The 24,337-nt window shown below is 38.6% G+C and overlaps 1 protein-coding gene across 1 annotated transcript in view; it reads left to right on the top strand.

Moving 5' to 3' along the window:
* Positions 1-24,337, top strand: part of LOC127647406 (zinc finger protein 385D-like) — a 161,586-nt gene that overhangs the window by 52,469 nt on the left and 84,780 nt on the right. The window contains exon 2 of the mRNA XM_052131620.1: positions 5,195-5,458. Within this exon, the coding sequence (XP_051987580.1) occupies positions 5,195-5,458 (264 nt within the window). The remainder of the gene's footprint in view (positions 1-5,194; positions 5,459-24,337) is intronic.

Genomic DNA, 24,337 nt, shown 5'->3' with positions numbered 1-24,337 from the left:
TTTAGTGAATGACTTAACCTCCACTGTGTGAAATTTACATAATTGTAATCCTAACCATATATAAAGTTTATGTATACATAATTGTTTTTAGCATTTGGATGAATCCATTGATTCTCAGTGTGTTAATGCACAGTTAATATTTGTACGGCTTTTCTAAATTTGGCTAATTCATATAATATTGTGGAACTGCTCTCGTTCTAATTTCTATGGCTTTCACTACAGCCAATGGCATCACTGGCCATCGTTTCCATCTAATAAGTGACAATTACTTGCTTCTGTCACACACAACAGCTTCCTATCATGTTTACACACTCTACTGATCAGTTAGATATAGATAAGGGGTTTGGGTAAGGGCATAATATTAATAAGTATGTCCTTAAAGCCTCGTGCGTGGAACATAGTGCTTACTTCCGCATTAGACATCCGGGAATTTGTCGTACGAGTTTATGGGAACAACATCATGCTAGACCATACGAAAAACCCATTTGTATATTATGTAAGGATTTTCATGAGATCGGGTTGCCAATATGTTATCGGTTAAGTATACGATCTTGTGGCATTTTACAGGTGTTCACAGAACAGATATTCTTGTTCTATAGAGTTTTAAAGGGCGCACAGTTAAACATTTCTGAGATTCAATATTAGTAGAAAAGAGGCTTCACTAGTTTAATGCCATTTCAGTTGTATTTTGCTGCTTTCAGATGTGATGAATAACCATTTTCTACCTTGCTTTGTTTCTGAATGTAATTTCTTGCAGGTTAATTGACCTCTCTGTTGAGTTTTCTTCTCTGTTGAGATAATTTCCCCGCAGTGCTTCAAAGCTGATTTGCAGTTCATAATGCTCACATTTGATTCAGCAGTCCCCTGACGTCCTCTCCCGGATCTCATGGACACTCACTTATCACTGAGACAGATGAAGCACACACAATCTCTTCCCCCACTGGAAAATATGGCACTGTTTTGGAAAGCAATGTCACTGTCACTGAGAGAGAGAGAGAGAGAGAGAGAGAGAGAGAGAGAGCAAAACGAAAGAAAGAGAGGGGCAGTACAGGTTGATGTTTAGTTATGCAAATGCATGCCATCAGCCAGCCGTCTCCTTCAGCTTAAGTTTGCTATCTGCTGTGATTTGACTTCACCTGCATAATTCTGAATATATAATGATGTTCTGTGATGTTGTAAAGCTCAAAGAAAGGAGACCTGGACAGATTGTGCTCTTGGTGTAGCTCTGTGTTCTATATAGCATATGTTAGCATAGTGGTTCTCAACTGGGTTTAGCACCCAGATTTTACATTTGACATCATGCGGCGACCCAACACAGCACCAAAACTGATTATTGTAAACAAAATGTTGAATTTTATTAATTTAATTGTATTAATATTACCATGAACTGCACTGACCTAACAATACACAGAAGTGTATGCTTTTTAAATGGCTATTGAATTTTGATGGTTTCATGTTCCTAGCAGTCAATAATTTGTAGTACAAAACACATTGTAGTTGGCACATACCATGTTTATGCTTGTTGACCTTATGAAACTTTGTATAATGTAGTTTGGGTTGTATTTTCTTTTACCTTACATAGATTTGTTCATGGTTTTCGAGGATGAGAGCATGTCACGTAGCTTGTCCATAGGGGCATCTGCCTAACCTGGCTTGTTTCTACCATGCATTTTAATTTTCTTAACCACAACAACAAAAAGTGCCTTTTCCCTCCCTTTTAAATAAATTGATCAGCATGTTTTTGTTAACAAAACTGTGCATGATTATATAGTTGCATTTTATTATTTCATTTATAATTGTTATTCCCTGCTGCCCATGGCCATATCAGAACAAACCTGTGACCCCATTTTGACCCATTTAAACACAAAAGTAACACTATACACACAAAAAATGACATTTGCAGGTTGTTCAGTTTACTTAATTAAAATGAACTTAAGCAATACAATTCTAGAATATTTAGTCTTAACTTGTTTTCATTACGTTCTATTCAATGAAATTTTTAAAATTTATCAATTTGAGTTACACTACATGAATACATTTTGTAGCATTGATGTAACAGGGCAGGGGATACCATTTCCCAGCATGCTTTGCAGGAGATTGCATGGGGTGAACAAATGTTGAAACTAAGTGTTATTTTATGCTTTTATGTGTAAGATAAGAATAGGAATAGTTTTGTTCATGTTTGATGTTGTGTTATTTTTGGCATTTAAAAGGATTTTTTGTTAGTCTTGTGTTTTTGGAGGTTCCATTTTGGTGAAGATTGGCACTTGTTCTTTGGTTGAGGATGGACTCTCACTTTTGGAGAAGTTTGATTTGAGTGCTACATAGCTTTATAATCAGTTCCTATCAAACTGACAGAGCAACAGTTTCACTGTTGTTACACTTGCTCAAAAGGCATATGCTAAGTAAACTTATTAGCAAGAGAGCATCCAGTCAGCTGTTTATACAACTCATCATGATCCTTAGGCCCGGTTTCAAAACCAGGCAGAACATCACTTTAGTGAAAAAAAACAACAACAGAAGACACATCACTCCAGAGCTCTGCTAGCTAATTACAGCTTTTTCTACATACAAAATGAGTGGCTTATAGTGTCACGCACTGAGCTCGCATCCATTTGCTAGTCTGAATTTAAAGCAGTAGGCAGATGGTGGATTTTGTCTTGCATGTATTTATGGTGTCTGATAAATATGACTGTGGCACTCTGAAGCTGAGGCTGAGGCTACAGTATCTTCACTTTCCCCACTTAGAAGAATTTCCAGCAAAAAAGGACTTAAATATTGATCTGTTTCTCACCCACACCTATCATTTCACTTCTGAAGACATGGACTTACCCACTGGAGTTTTTGATTACTTGTATGCTGCCTTTATGTGCTTTTTGAACGTAAACTTTTTGTCACCTATTCACTTGCATTGTATGGACCAACAGAGATGAGATATTCTTCTGAAAATGAGAGTGAGTAAATGTTGAGAGTATTTACATTTTGGGGGGAACTATTCCTTTAATACAGGTGTAAACAGGACCTTTAACTGATCTATAAAGTGTAACGGCTGCTGTATTCTCTTGGGTCTGATGAGGGTGTTCTTATGAGATGACCACTTCTTGTTTCGGTTCAGTGGAGTAGTTTTGGAATACTGAACATCTTAAAAAATCTTCTTGTCCATGCCAATTCTCCTCCATTTCTCTGTTGTCTTCCACTCTGTGTGTGGCCAGAGCAACAGATCTGTCCTGTTATTTGTGCATTTGTTAGTGAGTGTGATCGAAATACACACAAAAACATGTCTCTATCTCAGAGACTTTCAGAAGGATATCAGTGTCCTGATTGATAGTGTCTCATGGGGAGACGTGGCTGGAAGACAGAAGTGTGTCTGAAACAAGACACGAGCAGCACAGCAGATCACTGTTAACCAGCCCTCACTTTGACCCACTGCCACACCTTTAGCTGCGTATTGAGATGACAGTGTGACCTCAGCTGCTCAACGATAACTCAGCTCAATGGATTTCAATGAATCTCAACTCTTTCATGATGTCAGCATGAGAGTAAAGTGCTCACAAGGCTGACAGTATCAGTGTTACACACATTCATGTTACAATTGTTTCTAAGAAACAGTTATGTTAAACGGACAGTACTGACAGTTGTAAAGCAAAAAATGCTCATACAATCATTACTATGTTATTACTAAGTAGTTACTTAGTAATACTCATGAACTACTCTTAATTGTTTTGTGAAGCTCCTTGTACCTATATACCAGTGACAGAAATCAACTTCATTATTACTAGTCTATATTTACACTCGAAAGTTTTGCAAGCCACAGAAGTATAAAACTTTAGCATCTAAATTTGCATTCTCTGAGGGGGAAACTTGTATTTCTTGTTATGCTATTGTTTGCTACATTATTAACTTTAGAATAATTACTTTTTGCTCTGATTGCCAAATGTTATGTTGGAAGAGTGATTAGTTTGAATATTGTGCCTACATTTATCCTTTTCTTTTAACATTTAACCAATCATAGTTTGTGAGTGTTATGACTCAGGTGGGGCAGACTGGAGTGTGAGTTTGGGCAGCAGAGACAGATGTGTGTTTGTGCTCTGTGGTCAGTGTGTGCTGTTTAGAGAAGAAGGTGCTGGATCAATGGGGCTTCTGTGACTCTGTGCCCTCTTGTGTATGTGTATTTATAAATGCTTTACTATATGTCTGATAGACGGGTCAAGAAATTATGGAGTATACTAGCAATGCCCTAAATTATATTCATGAACTATATGTAAAGAAATTTTCTTTGAAGGAGCAAAAAAATAGCAATAGAGCAATGAGAAATATTGAGTAAAAATGTCAGTCACACATGCAGTATGACTGTAACTGTAACACATACACATAGTTGTTCAGTTGTTCTCCATTAGTTCTAGTCAATGTTGATGAATGTCTCCCCCTAGTGGAAGTAATCAGGGCTGCTTTGATACCCTGAGCATTATGTCAACATTGTAAATTAGCACTTTCAAAGCCCTGCAGATTGACAAAGTTGAAATTCTACAGTGTAGTCTCTCAGTTAATATGAGCTCATTAAAACTGAATGTATAATAATAGTTCACATCAACTACCCACCTGCCTGAAATATTTAATATAAGGAGTCTTCAGCCTTTTTCAGGCTAAAGACTCTTTGGTTAATTGAGAAACAGAGCACATTGAGTATGTTATTAAATGTATCAAAGTATTAAATGTTATCTTGTTTAATGGTAAATGGTAAATGGTCTGCACTTATATAGCGCCTTTTTAACCTTATCGGTATTCAAAGTGCTTTACACTGTTGACTCATTCACCCATTCACACACACATTCATACACCAATGGCAGCAGAGCTGCTATGTAAGGTGCTAGCCTGGCATTGGGAGAAACTTGGGGTTCAGTGTCTTGCCCAAGGACACTTCGGCATGTGGAGTCGTGTGGGCCGGGACAAAGAACCACCAACCCTGCGATTAGTGGCCGACCCGCTCTACCAACTGAGCCACAGCCGCTACCATGACACTACATAATTAATTATGTAGTGTCATATACTTGTACATTACAATTTAAACAACTGGAAAAGACCATAAAGCAATGTAGGTTTTTAACTTTAGCTTTGATTGAAGTTTGATTGAACTCTCTCTCTCTCTCTCTCTCTCTCTCTCTCTCTCTGTCTGTCTCTCTCTCTCTCTCCTCAGGAGTGACGTGTCCATTTAGCCCTGTTGAAGACGGGACATTGACTGAACAGATCAGGCAAGAGGGTGTGTCTTCTGATATGGTGGAGTTTATGAGACAGGATGGCCCACTTGAAAAACCTCGTCCAAAGCGGGAACGCAAACACAGGTCGTACACACTCTGCGAAGTGTGCAACATTCAGCTGAACTCTGCAGCACAAGCACAGATACACTACAATGGCAAAACACACCAGAAAAGACTCAAACACATAAACAACAACAACACAGGTATGATATGTGTGTCTTCCTCTGGTGATGCTTATCGTTTGAGCTCGAAGGGATAATTCACCCAAAAAACTCAAATAATCTGTCATCATTTACTTATCATCATGTCCTTCCAAACCCATATGATGTATGATTAATTAATTCATGAAATTTACATTTGAAACTGCATTTTATTTCGAAACGCTCTCAGTACTGCCGCTTTTAAGCATTTTCCAAAAGTTGCTCAGCCACACTGAAACGTATGAAGATGCTTAAATCTCCTTACTGCGCATGTGAAAAATAGTTTTTTCATATACGGCCTAAAATGCAAATGTCCTCGTGATCCGCAGCCGAACATCAAGTCCGACTTAACTTCCCTTCACCTTTGAAGGAATGCAACGTAAAGGTTGTACAAAGTGACATTTATCTTTAACAACACTATCAAAGTGCATATCAGGCACAACAGCTTCGATACAACAGGGGCTCCCATTTTGATTGTTTTGGATGAATAAATAGATCACATGACTGCATCACATGACAACAAATACGTCACAAATCCGCACTAAAATTTGAAGACAGCGTTTTCAAATGTTTACACTTGGGAGATCGTTTTCAAAAAGCTCAGTTTTCGCTGAACATACGCCATCTCGGATGGATGGAAGGCCAAAACGTAGAGAAAATTACGTAGATTCAATTCGAGCACTGCTGTATACGCTACTCTTTACCATACCATATGAATGTGAGAGTCCATAACATTCTGCCGCAATCTTCATTTTTGGATAAATCATCACTTTAACTACTATACCTCCTTGCTTACACAAAAATGAAAATTCTGTCACTATTTATTCATACTCATGTAGTTTCAAACACTTTTATCCCTTCATGGAACACAAAAGGAAATGTTAGGCAGAATGTTAGGGACTGACAGCCTCAGTCACCATTAATATTCATTGTATGGATGCATTTGGGTTTATTGGGTTTATATTATTCAGCTAAAGTGTCTGATAATAAGTGCCTCCCAATATCAAATAAATAGTTTGCTGTTAGTCATGTGAGCTCAAATTGGCAGCCCCCATAAGGCAGCCCAGCTCCATGCAAAATAAAACTGCTGACTGTGCACATGATTTGAATATATACAGTATATATATATATATATATATATATATATATATATATATATATATATATATATACAGGTGAAACTCGAAAAATTAGAATATCGTGCAAAAGTTCATTAATTTCAGTAATTCAACTTAAAAGGTGAAACTAATATATTATATAGACTCATTACAAGCAAAGTAAGATATTTCAAACCTTTATTTGATATAATTTTGATGATTATGGCTTACAGCTTATGAAAACCCCAAATTCAGAATCTCAGAAAATTAGAATATTGTGAAAAGGTTCAGTATTGTAGGCTCAAAGTGTCACACTCTAATCAGCTAAACACCTGCAAAGGGTTCCTGAGCCTTTAAATGGTCTCTCAGTCTGGTTCAGTTGAATTCACAATCATGGGGAAGACTGCTGACCTGACAGTTGTGCAGAAAACCATCATTGACACCCTCCACAAGGAGGGAAAGCCTCAAAAGGTAATTGCAAAAGAAGTTGGATGTTCTCAAAGTTCTGTATCAAAGCACATTAATAGAAAGTTAAGTGGAAGGTAAAGGTGTGGAAGAAAAAGGTGCACAAGCAGCAGGGATGACCGTAGCCTGGAGAGGATTGTCAGGAAAAGGCCATTCAAATGTGTGGGGGAGCTTCACAAGGAGTGGACTGAGGCTGGAGTTACTGCATCAAGAGCCACCACACACAGACGGGTCCTGGACATGGGCTTCAAATGTCAAACGTCTTACCTGGGCTAAAGAAAAAAAGAACTGGTCTGTTGCTCAGTGGTCCAAAGTCCTCTTTTCTGACGAGAGCAAATTTTGCATCTCATTTGGAAACCAAGGTCCCAGAGTCTGGAGGAAGAATGGAGAGGCACACAATCCAAGATGCTTGAAGTCCAGTGTGAAGTTTCCACAGACTGGTTTGGGGAGCCATATCATCGGCTGGTGTTGGTCCACTGTGCTTTATTAAGTCCAGAGTCAACGCAGCCGTCTACCGGGACATTTTAGAGCACTTCATGTTTCCTTCAGCAGACAAGCTTTATGGAGATGCTGACTTCATTTTCCAGCAGGACTTTGCACCTGCCCACACTGCCAAAAGTACCAAAACCTTGTTCAATGACCATGGTATTACTGTGCTTGATTGGCCAGCAAACTCGCCTGACCTGAACCCCATAGAGAATCTATGGGGCACTGCCAAGAGAAAGATGAGAGGCATGAGACCAAACAATGCAGAAGAGCTGAAGGCCGCTATTGAAGCATCTTGGTCTTCCATAACACCTCAGCAGTGCCACAGGCTGATAGCATCCATGCCACGCCGCATTGAGGCAGTAATTAATGCAAAAGGGGCCCAAACCAAGTACTGAGTACATATGCATGATTATACTTTTCAGAGGGCCGACATTTCTGTATTTAAAATCCTTTTTTTTATTGATTTCATGTAATATTCTAATTTTCTGAGATTCTGAATTTGGGGTTTTCATAAGCTGTAAGCCATAATCATCAAAATTATATCAAATAAAGGCTTGAAATATCTTACTTTGCTTGTAATGAGTCTATATAATATATTAGTTTCACCTTTTAAGTTGAATTACTGAAATTAATGAACTTTTGCACGATATTCTAATTTTTCGAGTTTCACCTGTATATATAATGCATTTGTTTCTGTAGAGCTTAAACTTTATTGTTATGATGAAAAAAATGTATGCACCTTTGAATTAATAGAAATTATTAGCCTAGTCATTAACCAAAAGTTGTAATTTTGTATCTTTGCCAGTGTCATAAAATATAAAAGATCTTGCCATTTCAACTTGGTGTTATTGACAAATTCATATGACATGCAAATTACTTTCTAAAAGCCTTCAAAACCATTGTCAACCACATTCATTCTGTCAGCAGGGGTCTGATAGACATCTTTGTATAATTTATACCCTTAGACCTCATTGTGTCCATCTGCAGTTAATATGTTTTTGACTCAACCCGCTTTTATGTTACCATGGAGATGCAGCTTTTAAGCCCTGCTGATAGGTCAGGAAGGAGCATTTGAGAGGCATGTGAGATGCTGATTGTTGTAGTTACAGAGGTAAAGATGGGGCTGTGCATCTAGACGTCGCCCTGGAGATAATTACAGGAGAATTTCAAGAGAGATTGAGTCAGCTGGTGGCAGCTTTGTGTTGTGCGTGGTTTTCTTTTATTTTTGTGAGAACTCAACCTCTGTGGGTGGAGTCAGAATAAAATGTGTGATCAGAGTTGGAAATTTGTTGATTTATTTGAATAATAGTTGAATATTAACTTGGCAAAACTAATGTATCCATGCACAAACACAGGAGCTAAACAAACACACAGCACTATAGCCGATGCAAAATTAAAGCCAAATTCTATGCTGTTAATTCTTTCACATAAAGACACAAATGCAAGGCCAATCATATGAGCAGCAGTCAGACCCACTTCAGGTGCAGACTCTCATACAAATAGACCATAATTACATAGCAACCGAGCATGTTCACCATGGAAATGCTCAACATGGCGACGCCCCCTTCAGCAACGGGGTACAGGCACTCACAGTCTCAAAGCCAGCTAGATTTTATGCTGACTGTGTGTGTGTCTGTGTGTGTGTGTGTGTGTGTGTGTGTGTGTGTGTGTGTGTGTATATTTACTGTATAGCGTATACGTGGTTTATATTGTATCATGATTCTAAACGGCAGAGCTATATCAATGCGGATCTTATTTGTGCAAGTAGTTTGTGGAGGACTTTTGGAATGTGTGAGTGAGACTATCTCTGTTTGTAAGGCTCAGGTGTTGTAAAGGCTCATTGATTAGCCATTCTGCTAGTGTTCGACAGGATAATAAAAGTCAAATTAGACTGGACAACCTTTTCCATGAGCATACAACAATGCCTGAAGCCTTTACAACAAAGCACACCATTCAAACTATACGTGCTTGCATTACTATACGTGCTTGGTGGAAAATGTCCATACTTAAGTAAAAGTTCAGATACCACACAAATGTATTACCTAAGTAAAAGTCATCCATTGAAAAATGACTTAAGTAAAAGTAAAAAGTACCCAGTTTTAAAAACACTTAAGTATCAAAAAGTAAAAGTACTACGAATTCAAATCTGTTCATCTTTTAAAATATGACCCAAATGTGACGCAACCTATATGTTGTTATTTTTAAAGCCGTATAATTGAGTCTCATATTAATTATGTTGGATACACTAAATATAAACTTTTATAGTTAAAGGGATAGTTCAAGCTAAAATGTACTTACTCCAACTTCTGCTGGACACAAATTAAGATTTTTAGAACAATATTTCAGCTCTGCAGGTCCGTGCATGTGAATGGTGATCAGGCCTTTTGAAGCTCCAAAACACAGATAAATTCAGCATAAACATAATCCATCAGACTACAGTTGTTTAATCAATGACTTCTGAAGCGATCCAATCGTTTTGGTGTGAGAACAGACTATAATGTCATTTGTTTTTTACTATAAATCTTGACAGCTGACTCATTGGTGATTGTCATTTCAAGCTCGATTACACATCCTATAGCGCCATCTAGCGCTCTGTGCATACGTCAAGCACAAGGAAGTGTAATCGAGCTTGAAATCATGATCGTGCCTAGAGACAGCAATGGCAAGATGTACAGTGAAAAAGGAGTTATATTTTCATTTGTTCTCACCCAAAATCTACTGGATCGCTTCAGGAAACATGGATTAAACCACTATGCTATGCCTTTGTGATATTTGGACCTACAGACCTGAAATATTCTTCTTAAAACCTTTGTTTGAGTTCAGCAGAAGAAAGAAATTCATACACGTCTGGGATGGCATGAGGGTGAGTAAATGATAAGAGAATTTTTATTTTTGGGTGAACTATTCCTTTATCATTTTTTTCTAGGGAAAAAAGGCTATCTAGGGACAGTCGAAGATGGATAAGTACTGGGCATTTTATTTAGAAAATGAGCTATAGTTGATGGAAATGAACATGAACAGAATATAATTAATTCAAATAATAACATCAATAATTGTATTATGTATAAATTCAACATATTTACTTTACATATTTATCTCCGAGCAATTTTGAGATAAAGGTACCATTTCAAATAAGAATTACTACACTACAAGCTATTAACAATAGGGCATAACTACACTGAAGTATTACCTGTATGAAAAAATATATAATTATTAGTATTAAACAGCATTTGAACAGATACATCAGTCTAAATAAATGTAAACACATTTATGTAAATAAATTAATCGACAACAGAGGTGAACAGCAGCATTTAACTACATATTCAGCAACAAAGTAGAAGACGTAAAATAACGTGTAGGGTTTTCTGTATGAAACTCAAATGAATTGTTCTTTAATACAGTTTATGTAAATTAATCCTCCTAACAAACTGAATCACTAAAATGAATCGAAGTTCCCAATGAGAGGGAGAGGGCGGTTTAGGGGAGCTTCATAAACATGAATCGTCTAAATGAACCGATTCACTTAAATGAATCAGACATTCTAAATATTCATATGAACAAGCAATTTAGGAGAGCACATTTGATCAGTCTTCTTGAATAGTGTGCACCTTACATGGGTGAGCGTGTCAGGAAAATTTTCAAATTCTGGTACATTTAGTGAATGAAATGTTATTTTTCCTGGACAGACGGCCAAAAACTGGGATAATCTCGGTCTTTACAGCATGCAGAGACATACGCATCCATTAGAGTTTCAAAGCAGCCAACAAACAGCTCGCGGGTACCAAATTTGAATAAATATTCTGTGTTACCTGTCCAGTAGAAAGAATAAAAAGCACGCGGCAACCAGTTTTCCATGCACCATCATTCATAAATTGAGCAAAATAATGTGGTGAAAAAACACCTACTGGCATTATTCCACAGTATCTCAAATCAAATCAAATCACTTTATTGTCACACTACCTTATCTTAGAAGAGTCCTCCAGTGTTTCTGTGTTAATCGTATTCTGTGGCATATGTACAGTACTGATTATATTTAGACCATCAGGTTTGTGCACAGCTAGGGTAAATTGGGCATTTAGGCAGTTCAGTGCACCTCGCTGCTCTGATGAGCCTATGCGCTGAGTGTCTGTCCTCGCGCTGCTGTCAGTCAAAAACACTGCGCTCTGATTATAAGCTGCTCTGTGCTTTCTTTTCGCAAATAATAAAACAAACATTTTTAATCAGGGTAACAGTGATGAAAGGGTCTGTATCAGAGTAAAAAATATTTGTTTGGCTAAAACATTTAGCAAAGTAAAAGTTGCAACAAATTTAAATACTCAAAGTACAAATGTGAAAAAAGCTACTTAAGTACAGTAACAAAGTATTTGTACTACGTTACTTTACACAACTGAACATTAGTAAATGCATTAGATATCATGAACTTACAATGAACAATATTTTTACAGCATTTATTAAAATGTGTTAAACTTACAGTATGTTTTTATAGTACAATGACCTCTTACATGTTTGAAAATTTGACATGACTCCTTTAAGTTATGGTAACATATTCACCATTTAATGTTAAAAAAGTACTGGTTCCATTCGTTAACATTAGTTAATATATTAGTTTTCATGAATTAACAATGCTAAAGTGTCTGCCATCTATTTAATCAAACAAACAGATAGTCCCGCCCCCAACTTGTGCCATTGGTCGATTCAATGTTGTTGTATGTTGTATTTCATTGCATGAGCTTGTGTTTCTGGTCTCCCACTTTTGGATGCATTTGAATGGGAGTAAGTGGAGCACGAAGTGTAGTGTGACCAACCCTTAACCAAGACTCTTTTAAAAATAAGCTTTATTGGATACAATATATATACTATAGATTAAATACAATCCAGGACTAAGTGTAGTATATATGAGTTTAAACATTTTAGAAATTATTCTCATAGTTCAAAAATAAATTGTTGAGCTGATTTAACGTACACCTTGCAGGTACGACCTAGACACATCATCATTGATGTAACCTGGAGTCATCGGGTGTTTTGGGTCTTTCAACATCATGCAACCTCACTCAGTCCCCAGCTTGTGACTAGGTAGCATGTGTGATCCACGGATCACCCCTTTTGATCCACAGCCATCTAGATGCCTTCTCAGCGGCATCCATGATGTTCCTGATGGCTTTCTTGTTGTGCAGTCCCCTTATTCCCAGGAGCTTGAGGGCCCTGTAGAGCGACTGGCCGGTAAACCTTCGGCAGCCAACCTCGATGGGAGGCAGCGGGCCTTCCATCCCTCGAGGGTCAAGTACCAATTCCTCGTACTTGACCCTCTTCCGTTCAAACTCCTCTTCCATTCGGTCTTCCCAGGGCACAGTCAATTCCAGTAGGACCACTTGCCTTGATGATTTTGAAAGGAGGACCATGTCAGGCCTAAGTGTAGTTGTGGCGATGGTTTCTGGGAATTTGAGCTGCCTTCCCAGGTCAACCCTTAACCTTAAGTCCCCCTGCTGGGTTCCTGCTCTGTGGTGGTTTCTCTGCAGCCTTGACAAATGCAATTGAGCTCTGTGCTGGCTGCTGGTGCCTGCTGAGGGAGATCCCTGTGCTGATGGCTTCTGCAATTACCCTTAGCACCTGATCGTGGTACCACTGATAACGTCCCTCTCCCAGGGCTTTAGGGCAGCAGCTTAATATGTGCTCCAGAGACCCTCTTTTTTGGCACAGAGGGCATGCAGGGGTGCCCCAGGAGAAGAGGTTGTTTGGGCTGGGGAGGACATCATAGACTGATCGGATAAGGAACTGGATCCGGTGTGGCTCTGACCACGAGATCATTGAGTCCATTATCTCTTCCCATCGAGTCCACGCCCCCTGTTTTCGCATCCCCACCATCTTACGGCTGATGCGTTTTTCCTCCACCCCGATCGGATTTCTTCTTGGACTAGTCGACGCCTGTCCTTTTCCTGGGCCTTGTCGTATCGAGGTCTTTGGATACAACCAAACCCTGCACGTCCTGACGCCACTGTCCACACCAGCACACTGTGCCACAGCCACGCTTCAGCCTGGTCGACTGCCTCCTGGGCCCTCCACTTCCTACCTGTCCTCACATCTATACCAGCCGAGGAGACTTTGGTGTCAGTGGACTCTCTTTACAGCAGCACCTCTCTTGCCCGGGAAACCATGAACTCCTCTGACAGGCTGCTGAAGAGGAGTTGTAGCTTGTTCTTACTCCCATACAAGGCTATGCTGCTGAGGCTGCGAGGGAGGCCCAACCACCTACGCAGGGTGTGGCTGATCTTCCTCTCAAAGCCCTTGATGGTGGTTAGGGGGACATTATAAACCAGCAGTGGCCAGAGGAGTCGCGGCAGGATGCCATGCTGGTAAATCCAGGCTTTAAACTTGCATGGCAGTCCACTGCAGCAATCCAGGTGTGCAACTCCTTTCCGGTTTCATGAAGTGTGGCTGTGTCCCTAAATGTGCTGTTGAAGACTTTCCCCAAGCTCTTAACTGGCTTCTCTGTGATTGATGGAATTTGGACTCCTCCCAGGGAGAAACGGAAATTGTCAGTTACGTTTCCCTTCCTCAACACAAGGGATCGGGACTGGGCTGGTTTAAAGTCCATTCGGGCCCAGCTGATGAGGCATTCAAGGCCTTGGAGGATCCATCTGCAGCCCGGTACAGATGTTGTGGTCACCGTCTGATCGTCCATGAGCGCTCTGATGGGGGGCTGTCGCACACCTGACCGGTTAAGTGGGCCTCTGCATTCCACCTCTGCTGACTTAACTAGTATATTCATGGCTAAGGCAAACAAGAGATAGTACACCCAGTGATTATTCCTTTTTCCAGCCTATGAACTGCAATTCAGTTTGAGAAGAATTAAATGATTGCATTAGGTAATGCATGTGTGCAGGGCTTTATGGACAGGGTGAGAACATTTTCCAAATTGGCCCCCCATCCCAATTGGGGAGTGCTACAGACTTTGACTGTGCAGAGTGCTTGTACGCTGCTTGTACATGGTCATTGCCAACCTGAATGTGAAAAACGAATATTCTAATAAAGAGCGTTTTCTTACTCTTAATGATTTTAGTTTTATTTATAAAAAAAATAAAAATAAAAACAGCAACCTACTTACTGCCCCAATTTACACCCACTCCAGCCCCGTCCACCACCACCCACCCACCCACCCATCCTTTTGTTACTCACTCACTCACTGTTTAGGGATGCTGGTCTCTCCCTCAGTTTCTGATAGAGGGTGATATCATAGGTATAGTCTGATTATTTTCTTGCTGACTTCAGACCTAAAAATGTGCTAAGCGCAGCTCCGAAACAGAGTAGAGAGGCTGCAGCAGCAGCATGATTATAAATTACACCAAAACGTTATAATGAACTGTAATGTCGGATTTTATCAATACTACGTTCTTTAATAATTTAGCACCTTGGCCCGTTTAATACCGGGTTTTGGTACCCATCCCTACTTATAAGGGCATATATATCTATCTATTATATTGCTATCTTATCTAGTTAAGTGAACGTGCTAACGTTATTTAAAGGTTAAGCTAGCTAGCTGCAGTTTTATTTGCTAGTCTACACTAGCTCCTTGCTTTTACCATGTCATACCTAGTGCTTCATACTTGGCCATCGCCTCTCTGCTTCTTTCATTCACTTTTGCTCTCTGTTTGCTCTCTTTTTTTTTGTGCTCCTTATTTTAGCCTTTGGTGAGGCATTTTGACTCTCTAGTCAGTCCCCGCTTTGCACAATACACATTGTGTGTGTTCCACACATCTGATTGGCCAGGTGTTTCGACCGAACCATTTTCACAATAACAGCGGGGGGATGGGGTATCAGAATCAGATGACAAGTTGAAAATTCATGTATTTATCATGTAAATACATATACATTCTATTTTCGGTGATAGAAGTCAGTAAGTAAATTGTTGTACTTTATCCCATTAAGGGTCAACTATAGACCTTTGCATGGGCCCCCTTGGGCCCATGGTCATCTGTACCCTTTGACCCGACGGCGGGCCTGCGTGTGTGTGTGTGTGTGTGTGTGTGTGTGTTTCACTTTCATGTCAGGAGGGAAAAGAAACACTCCAACCACAACACACACACACACACACACACACACACACAAACAGTCTTATCACTGCACACCTTCTGTTGACTCCTCCAGGCCGCTGTCCTCAAACTAACATAAGCAGCATGACTGCACACACAAACACACACACACACACACACACGTTGTGAGGAGGGAAACATGAATGTACGCATGCAGTCGTATCATGTCTATCTTTAATTTTTGTTCCATTTGAATAATTTTAGTGAGTCCGTCTTGGGACTGTGTTCATATATGAACATTTGCTATAAGACTGTGTGCGTGTGAGTGTGTGAGTGTGTGAGTGTGTGTGTGTGTGTGTCTGTTTGTGGATCCCCCAGAGCATCTACCTGTGTCCACACTCATTAACAGCCCACTCTAACTGACAGATAATCTTAGCCCATCTCTCTGCCTCTCTAAAAACATATTTCCCCTCTACACTTTTCTTTTTCTTTTCCAACTTCTCTCTCTCTTTCTTCATTTTACCTCATTTTTATCAGTCATTTGCCTTATCTCAACACCCCCACCCCCTTCCAAACTGCAGAGAGGTGCATCATGGGTATACTATGTAATATGACTGCTGAGATTAGCAGTCTTCCCTCAGGCTGCCCTGGAAACAGACAGATATATACACACAAACTCTAAATAGTGGTACATAGAAATTGTGTGTATATGTGTGTGGTGTCGTAACCTCATATTGAAGGATCAGGAAAGCTAAAACACATGTTGCAGCTTTAATCTCAAGTAACTGTGACCAGGAACTAAATAGTTTCTGACCTTGCAGTCCTGCTATGTCTCCATTGTGACTTATCAAGGCACTTCACCCCAGGCATGTTCAGGAGTGTTATGTTTAAAGTATTGTATTTTAAATCTCTTAAGATGAAAACACACATACACTCACAAGCACTTAATTAGGAACACCTGTACACCTACTTATTCATGCGAATATCAGGTCAGCCAATCGTGTGGCAGCAGTGCAATCCATGGAATCACGCAAATACAGGTCAGGACCTTCAGTTAATGTTCACATCAGTTCACACATTGACTGTTCACACATTCACTGTATCCTCAGCTTTCTTTTCTTGGCTGACAGAAGAAGAATCCGAAGTGGTCTTCTGCTGTTTTAGCCCACCGCCTCAAGGTTTGACATGTTGTGCATTCTGATTCTGCTCACTAAAGTTCAATACAGAGTTGTTATCTGAGTTACCATAGCCATTCTGTCAGCTCCAACCAGTCTGGCCACTCTCCTCTGACCTCTGTCATCAACAAGGCATTTCCATCCACAGGACTGCAGCTCACTGGATGTTTTTTGTTTTTCACACCATTCTCTTTACACTCTAGGGACTGTTGTGCGTGAAAACCCCAGGAGATCAACAGTTACAGAAATACTCAAACCAGCCCGCCTGGCACCAACAATCATGCCACGTTCTAAATCACTGAGATTTTTTCCCCATTCTGATGGTTGATGTGAACATTAATTGAAGCTCCTGACACGTATCTGCATGATTTTATGGATTGCACTGCTGCCAAACGACTACCTTATCAGATCAGCAGTTATCAAACATTTGAGTGTTGGACCCCCATCATATCACAAAACCAGTCTTAAGGACCCCTTGACACCCCCCAATCTGTTTTTTTACTTGACAGTTTTAATTATATTTAACACCTTCATTTACAATTATTATGATATAATAATGCTATTATTTTATTATATAACCATTTTCAATATTTTAATTGCAATAAAATTACATGAATCATAAAAAAGGCATTAACTTTCATCTGGTACCAGATGTTACAAAACATTATATATCTTCAACAAAACTGTATTATAACACTGAATTTCCTCCCATTTGTCTTGCATTTGTTTGTTAATTTGTTGACAAGGATTCACATTCCATTGAACTTTACATTTCTATTGTTTCTGATCAGTATTTTAAATCTAAAAAGAACTGATTTTTTTTATATTTTTGGAAATAATATTACCATGTAAAAAATATACTCACCATATTTTCTGGTATACGTTTTTTTCATCATTCTAAAGGTCCTGCTACTTATAGTTCAAAGCTACTTATTTTCATGATAAGTTACTGATGTCAGCTGGTCAAACATGCTTACACACAAACATTATCATGCTATCAGTTTAAATATTCTGTCCATCATAACATTATTGTGCTAACAAACTAGCTGCTGACAAACGCCTTTATTTGCATTATGTGTTATAAACAGATGTTGTTTATTTGTCGCGTTTTTTCATGAAACATAAATAGAATATAAAAAAGTGTTTAAACGCCATTACTTAAAGCATATTCTCCTGATCAAAACAAACCCCAATGCACTGTGATACAATGTGTAGATGCTGAGGTAACCTTCACTGAGCGTGTCTTGACATCTGAGTGGCCGAATGAAAGTCGGGCGGCTGCTCCCGTGTCCCAGTGCCTACCCAATACAATCTCTGTCAGTCTGACCTTTAGCAGAGACGGGCCTATTCTATTTAATTGAATGGGAGAAATTGGAACGCCCAACCAAGAAGCTCTAGTGCCGGTCAATGGATGTAGTAAGGAAGTCCCGCCTTACAGGTAAAAGACCCAATCACCTTTTAGATACAGACATCGCCTGCACATCAACTCGCTAACACGCATGCACATTAGCTATACAAGCCGGGAAAATTAGAGAGATAAGGATATAGAGACATAAGGATAGCTGTACCAATGTGTGTGTGTGTGTGTGTGTGTGTGTGTGTGTATGTGTGAGCGTGTATTTATCACTTTGTGGGGACCAAATGTCCCCATAAGGATAGTAAAACCCGAAATTTTTGACCTTGTGGGGACATTTTGTCGGTCCCCATGAGGAAAACAGCTTATAAATCATACTAAATTATGTTTTTGAAAAGGTAAAAATGCAGAAAGTTTTCTGTGAGGGTTAGGTTTAGGGGTAGAGTTAGGTTTAGGGGATAGAATATAAAGTTTGTACAGTATAAAAACCATTATGTCTATGGAAAGTCCCCATAAAACATGGAAACACAACATGTGTGTGTGTGTGTGTGTGTGTGTGTGTGTGTGTGTGTGTGTGTGTGTGTGTGTGTGTGTGTGTGTGTGTGTGTGCAGCATGTATTTATCACTTTGTGGGGACCAAATGTCCCCATAAGGATAGTAAAACCCGAAAATGTTTTTTTTTTTTTTTTTTTTTATAATTTTTATTATTTCTTTCACACATTCAACATAAAACAAATAAGAACAGTAATTGACAGGACAATAAAAAAAAATAAATAAAATAAAATAGCACCCGAAATTTTTGACCTCGTGGGGACATTTTGTCAGTCCCCATGAGGAAAACAGCTTATAAATCATACTAAATTATGTTTTTTGGAAATGTAAAAATGCAGAAAGTTTTCTGTGAGGGTTAGGTTTAGGGGTAGGGTTAGGTTTAGGGGATAGAATATAAAGTTTGTACAGTATAAAAACCATTATGTCTATGGAAAGTCCCCATAAAACATGGAAACACTACATGTGTGTGTGTGTGTGTGTGTGTGTGTGTGTGTGTGTGTGTGTGTGTGTGTGTGTGTGTGTGTGTGATTTATTAAAGGCGTAGATTTTCTGCATGAGTGTGTCTGCATTGCTGCACTTTTTTCTGCCATTTCAATGTTCTCCTCTCTAATAAATCTAACTCTCTCTTCTTACTTTTTTCACCATGTTTTGTAGGGGTATTCACTTCCTCATCTGTCTCTTCATTGTTTCACCCTATTGCTCTTCACATGGTCCCTTGTCAGTTCTGTGAGAAGAAGAGGGAAGAGTTTACCAGTCTGTCTTTCTCAGTCCATCAGTCCACATCTTTTTTTCTTTCTTTAAAGCTGCAGTATGTAATTTCTGCACCACTGTTCACTGAATTATTCACTCATTCCTAACATCGGGAACCTTCAGAAGGCTATGCAGAGGTGCAGTTTTTCTAAAACCAGGAACACAACATGTCTGGGGACCTAACTTTACTCTTTTCACTGGTTAACAGCAAACTACAGTTACAATACTTTCAGTTTTGCAGTACCCCATATGCTTTCTCTCTCTGTCAACTCACTGGCCATGAAGATTACGGATGTTGTGGAGGTGGGGACTATGCAAATGAGTCCTATCTTGTATGTCACAAGGGGGCGATTTCAAAACAAGTCGTTTTTGCAGGGTGGAAATAATAAATGCCCTTTTTTTTTGGCTAGATAGGATATTTTTAGTTCTGAAACAGAATGTTTTTATAGCACAATGACCTGTGAAAATACTCTATGTCAAAATATCAAGGAAGTTTTCATTCCTCATGGCATGACCTCTTTTTCGCAAGGGATGGTTAAAGCTATTGCATGGAACCCCAAAAAAGAGCAAATTTTATTGCAAGGGAACGCAAACTATTGTGAGGGCACACAAAGCTTTTATTGAAAGAATGCACAATTTTTGCATGAAAGCGAAAGACTTTCAGAAAATAAATTCCATCCCTGTCCTCTAAGAGCTTCGTAGTGGAATGTTTTCTACCATGGAAAAAAAAAAGACAAGCATCACCTTTAATTTTGTGTCATGCTAATGTACATTTGTAGTAACCTACATAAGGCTGTAAAACTAGAGGTCAGAGATGTTAACCTCTGAAGCACAGTATACACACACACACACACACACACACACACAAACACACAGTGTATGAATTCAACCTTCGGGTATATTCAAGTGTAGGGATGTTTCACAGTGTAACACTTTACTGAAGGAACGTCACATTCTGTTCAAAGAGAAAGCGATGGCTGGACTTTCATTGTTATTCATGTATTAATTTATGCACGGGTGGCGAGCGAATGGGGCTGTGATATGCAGATGAGTTAGTGTTTCATGATGGAAATTTTCCGGTTGGCTGCTCCGCTAGCTGCAGTTGATGATAAAGTATGGCACAATGACAGGAACAGAGGGTGAAATAGAAGGAGAGAGGGAGAGAGAAAAGATATTGCTAAAAATCTGATTCAAAAGCTCATTGGCCACTGTGGTGGACTCAAACAGAGTATTGTCTCATCACAGAGGCTTTAACTTTAGCATCAGCATCATGGCTGTTATAATTAGCATCATCATCATCGTCATCATCATCAGTGTTTTAAATCACAGGGGTTTAATGTGTTGTGTCAGCAACTCTTCCCTTGCTGTCCAACAGCGAACAAATCACGAACACCTCACTCCACCCTATTACACATCACTGTTCTTCTGTGTGTGTGTGTGTGTGTGTGTGTGTGTGTGTGTGTGTGTGTGTACGTCTTTGTTGACGTTGAATTATTTTTTCAATTATACATGGTGTTCTCCATTAATAGCATTGGAACAACTCTTTTAATGCCGATGAGGAAAAAGGAATAAAGGGGAAAGAATAAAGCAAAGGCTAACATTCTGCCTAACATCTCCTTTTGTGACACATAGACCAAATAAATTATACGGGTTTGGAAAAACATGATAGTAAATAATTATGACAGAATTTTCATTTTTGGGTGAACTATCCCTTTAAAGCAGTGTTAGAGTGAGCGAGGCTTTGCTTGGGGTGATATCTGTAGCGTGTAATTAGGATTTCATCATTTCTCTCATTCAGGCGAAAAACAGCACAGTCTGGATTCACACACACACATGCATTGCACACACATGTGGTGAAACGCAACATACTTGTGTACAGCTAACTTGTGGTTTCTCTAACACCCATAGACTGTCTTTCTCTCTTTCTCTGATGGTCTCTATCAAAAAAACACACACACACACACACATATACACTCTTATTCTGAGTGTGGTTAAACCCCATTGGCTGGTCAGGGGAATGGATATCCTAATCCCTTTATCAGACTAAACAGATGCTGCCCCAGAACAAAGAGGGGTCCAGTTTGTGTGACATTGAGCACAGGTCACTGGAGTATATGTGTTTGACTCAGACTAATGTGCTGCTGTGAAATGTTCCATTTTTACATTCTCAGCAAATTGCTCCAGATTCATTCTTACACTAATAGTGTGGGCTGTATATTTTTATGTTATTAAACCGGCTCTGCACACCAACAAACACATGCATACTCCGAGAACATTGCTTTATATGTTATTTAATTATATTTTAATTAGGGATTTGTAATACTTTATATTCTTTATAGATATTATTTAGCAATTATATTACTCTATTTCGTTAACTCTATTTCTATATTGTTCAATTCATAAATATAGCAAATGTGATTCTCACAAAACATGTCAAGAGGTCCTGGTCCTGTGTAACTCAAAAAATTAAAAATAAATGATAAATATTATATGAACTCTGTTTTTGAGGTCCTTAAGATGTTTTACACCATCACATTAATTTCATGACAGTTACATACATTTTATCCTCCAATTCTCATTTGAGAAAAGAACAAATGTTATTTCAACTGTAAGGTTGAAAATAACATTTTCAACCTTACATCAACCATACATCATAGGACCATAGGACCATACATCATAGGACCATAGGACCATAGATCATAGGACTCCCTTGGTACTGCTTTTAATTTGTTGTTATTATTTCAATAATAAAAAAAATCATTGTACAACAGAAAAATACTGTAAAAGAATTACTGTTACAGTAAAGACAATCATCATGGAAAACTATGGGAACTGTAAAATTAAAACTGCTGGACACTTTATGGGAATGAGAGTTGGGTGTATATGCTGGTAAATTGTCTTAATGTTCCTAAATGTACACCACATTTTCTTTATGCAAAATATAATTTCATTTTTTATCTTGACAGGTTACATGATAATCTCCCAAATACCTGTTATATATGTGTACACTATGCTATAATATAGTTTTGTTTTTCAGGGGTAGGGTTAGAGTTAGGGCTGAACAATTTGGACAATATATCTAATTGTGATTTTTTTTATTTTTTATATTTAAATTATTATTTGAACTCCGATATGACTAACATAAAACAAAAAAAACCTACTGTGTCCTTTTGACCAAAATGAAGTCATAGGCAACCTTCTCTACTGCCAATAGAAGTACTGTTCTAGAAAGGGTGTTCACTCTTGAGTTCTCTTAAAAACATAGGGGTAAGAAAACATCTTCACCTTGTATCTGTTCACTGTGTATCTGTTTTTGTCCACTTTGTGACAGGGTCTCAGCCCACTTTCATAATTATTCTTTGCAACCATATATTAACTTATTATTAAGTTAAGAAATTATTATGGATATATATATATATATATATATATATATATTTGTATAATATTAACAACAACAACAACAATAATAATAATTATTATTTTTATTATTATGAAAGAGTACCATATTTACAGTAGATTTTCTGAGTCTGCATGCAGCATAACTATGCAAAAATGCCTTTTAATGCAGAGAAATTACTCTCATCCACTCTTTTGTCCAAAAAAAAACATGTGTTATGGGGTTACTTTAGATTGGAGTAGTAACTTTTAAGAGCCAATCATATCTGCAGTTACGCAAATGTGCATATAGTGAATCTAAAGCGTTGCAGATATATTGCGCTCAACTCGTTAGCCTCACACACACATGAAAATCATACTACTACATACCGCTATTCCGATGACTCATTCTGCCCTAGTTTGTGTGGATTAAACTCAGTGTATAGTCATTTATAATTATCTTTATATAAAAACAATAGAAGTCTATGTAATACACAAATTTAGATACTATGAGGGAATGTTTTTGCTGTATTGATGTTTATGCTGGTGAATGTATAAGGGAGTGTTTGTGTTGTTCTTGTTGATGTGTATGTGTGTGTTGCTGTCGGGGAGTTTTTGTGTCATGTGTGTCTTGCCTCTGTCAGCTCTTGTCAGTGTCAGATCTCTTCAGTGATCTGATGGGCAGTGACAGCCCTGCACAGGAAATGATGTGCAGGAAGCAATGCAGAGCTCCATGTGATCTGCCAGTCTGTGTGCTTGTGTATGTGTCTGCTTGTAGATGTCTTGCTATCTAATCAAATTGGGGTAATGTTGCACATGACTGTGACAAATTACTCACTCCAGCACACACTTACAAAGAAAGATTTACATAACAAAATTAGGACTTCCCCTGGACTTCTATTTTTTTTTTTAAATAAGGCAAATTATAATTAGATATCATTAATTCTAACCTTTCTAATAGAATCCATTCTAATTCTAACTTTTTGGCATAAAAAACATTATTTTATTTGTTTTTCCAACTACAAACATCCAGAAGTTTGTCAGATTTTTCTCACTTCTGTGTTAAAATTTGTCCTCCCAAAAATAGCTAAGTGCATGCGTGCATGCGCACAAATTCTGTCTTTTCCAGAAGTTATAGGTAAACATATTATTTATATCACGAATGCAAGAGTCATTCCTTTGCTCGACTTTTACACAAATTTTTTTATCCGCTTTATGGCGTTTATTATTGGTTTTCCAGTGTCTCTTTCTCTCTCGCTCTGTTTCTCTCTCATTTTCTCTGTCCCAGGTGCTTAAGACCCAAACCCCATTCTTTCCATTCTCTCTCACTTAACACACATATGTATTCACTTTCTTTCTCTGCCATGTCCCTCCTCAGCCCCTGCCTTTATTCCATAGTGTCATGCAGAGAGAGTGCCAGTAGTGTGGGCTGATGTTGCTTTAGGTTGTAAGTCTTTTTGTTGTTTGATTTTCCAAGTTAAGTGTGTGAAAACTCTGTCTCTCATGCATAACCTTTGTCTTTTCTTGTCGCATTTGTCTATACAATTCTCCATTCCCTAATCTGTCAGTTCTGTCTGCTCAAAAGGCACATTCAGTCC

This window comes from Xyrauchen texanus, chromosome 8 (genome assembly GCF_025860055.1).
Source record: "Xyrauchen texanus isolate HMW12.3.18 chromosome 8, RBS_HiC_50CHRs, whole genome shotgun sequence".
Lineage (NCBI taxonomy): Eukaryota > Metazoa > Chordata > Actinopteri > Cypriniformes > Catostomidae > Xyrauchen > Xyrauchen texanus.
The sequence above is the reverse complement of the archived record's forward strand: the minus strand, read 5'-3'. Positions and strand labels throughout refer to the sequence as shown.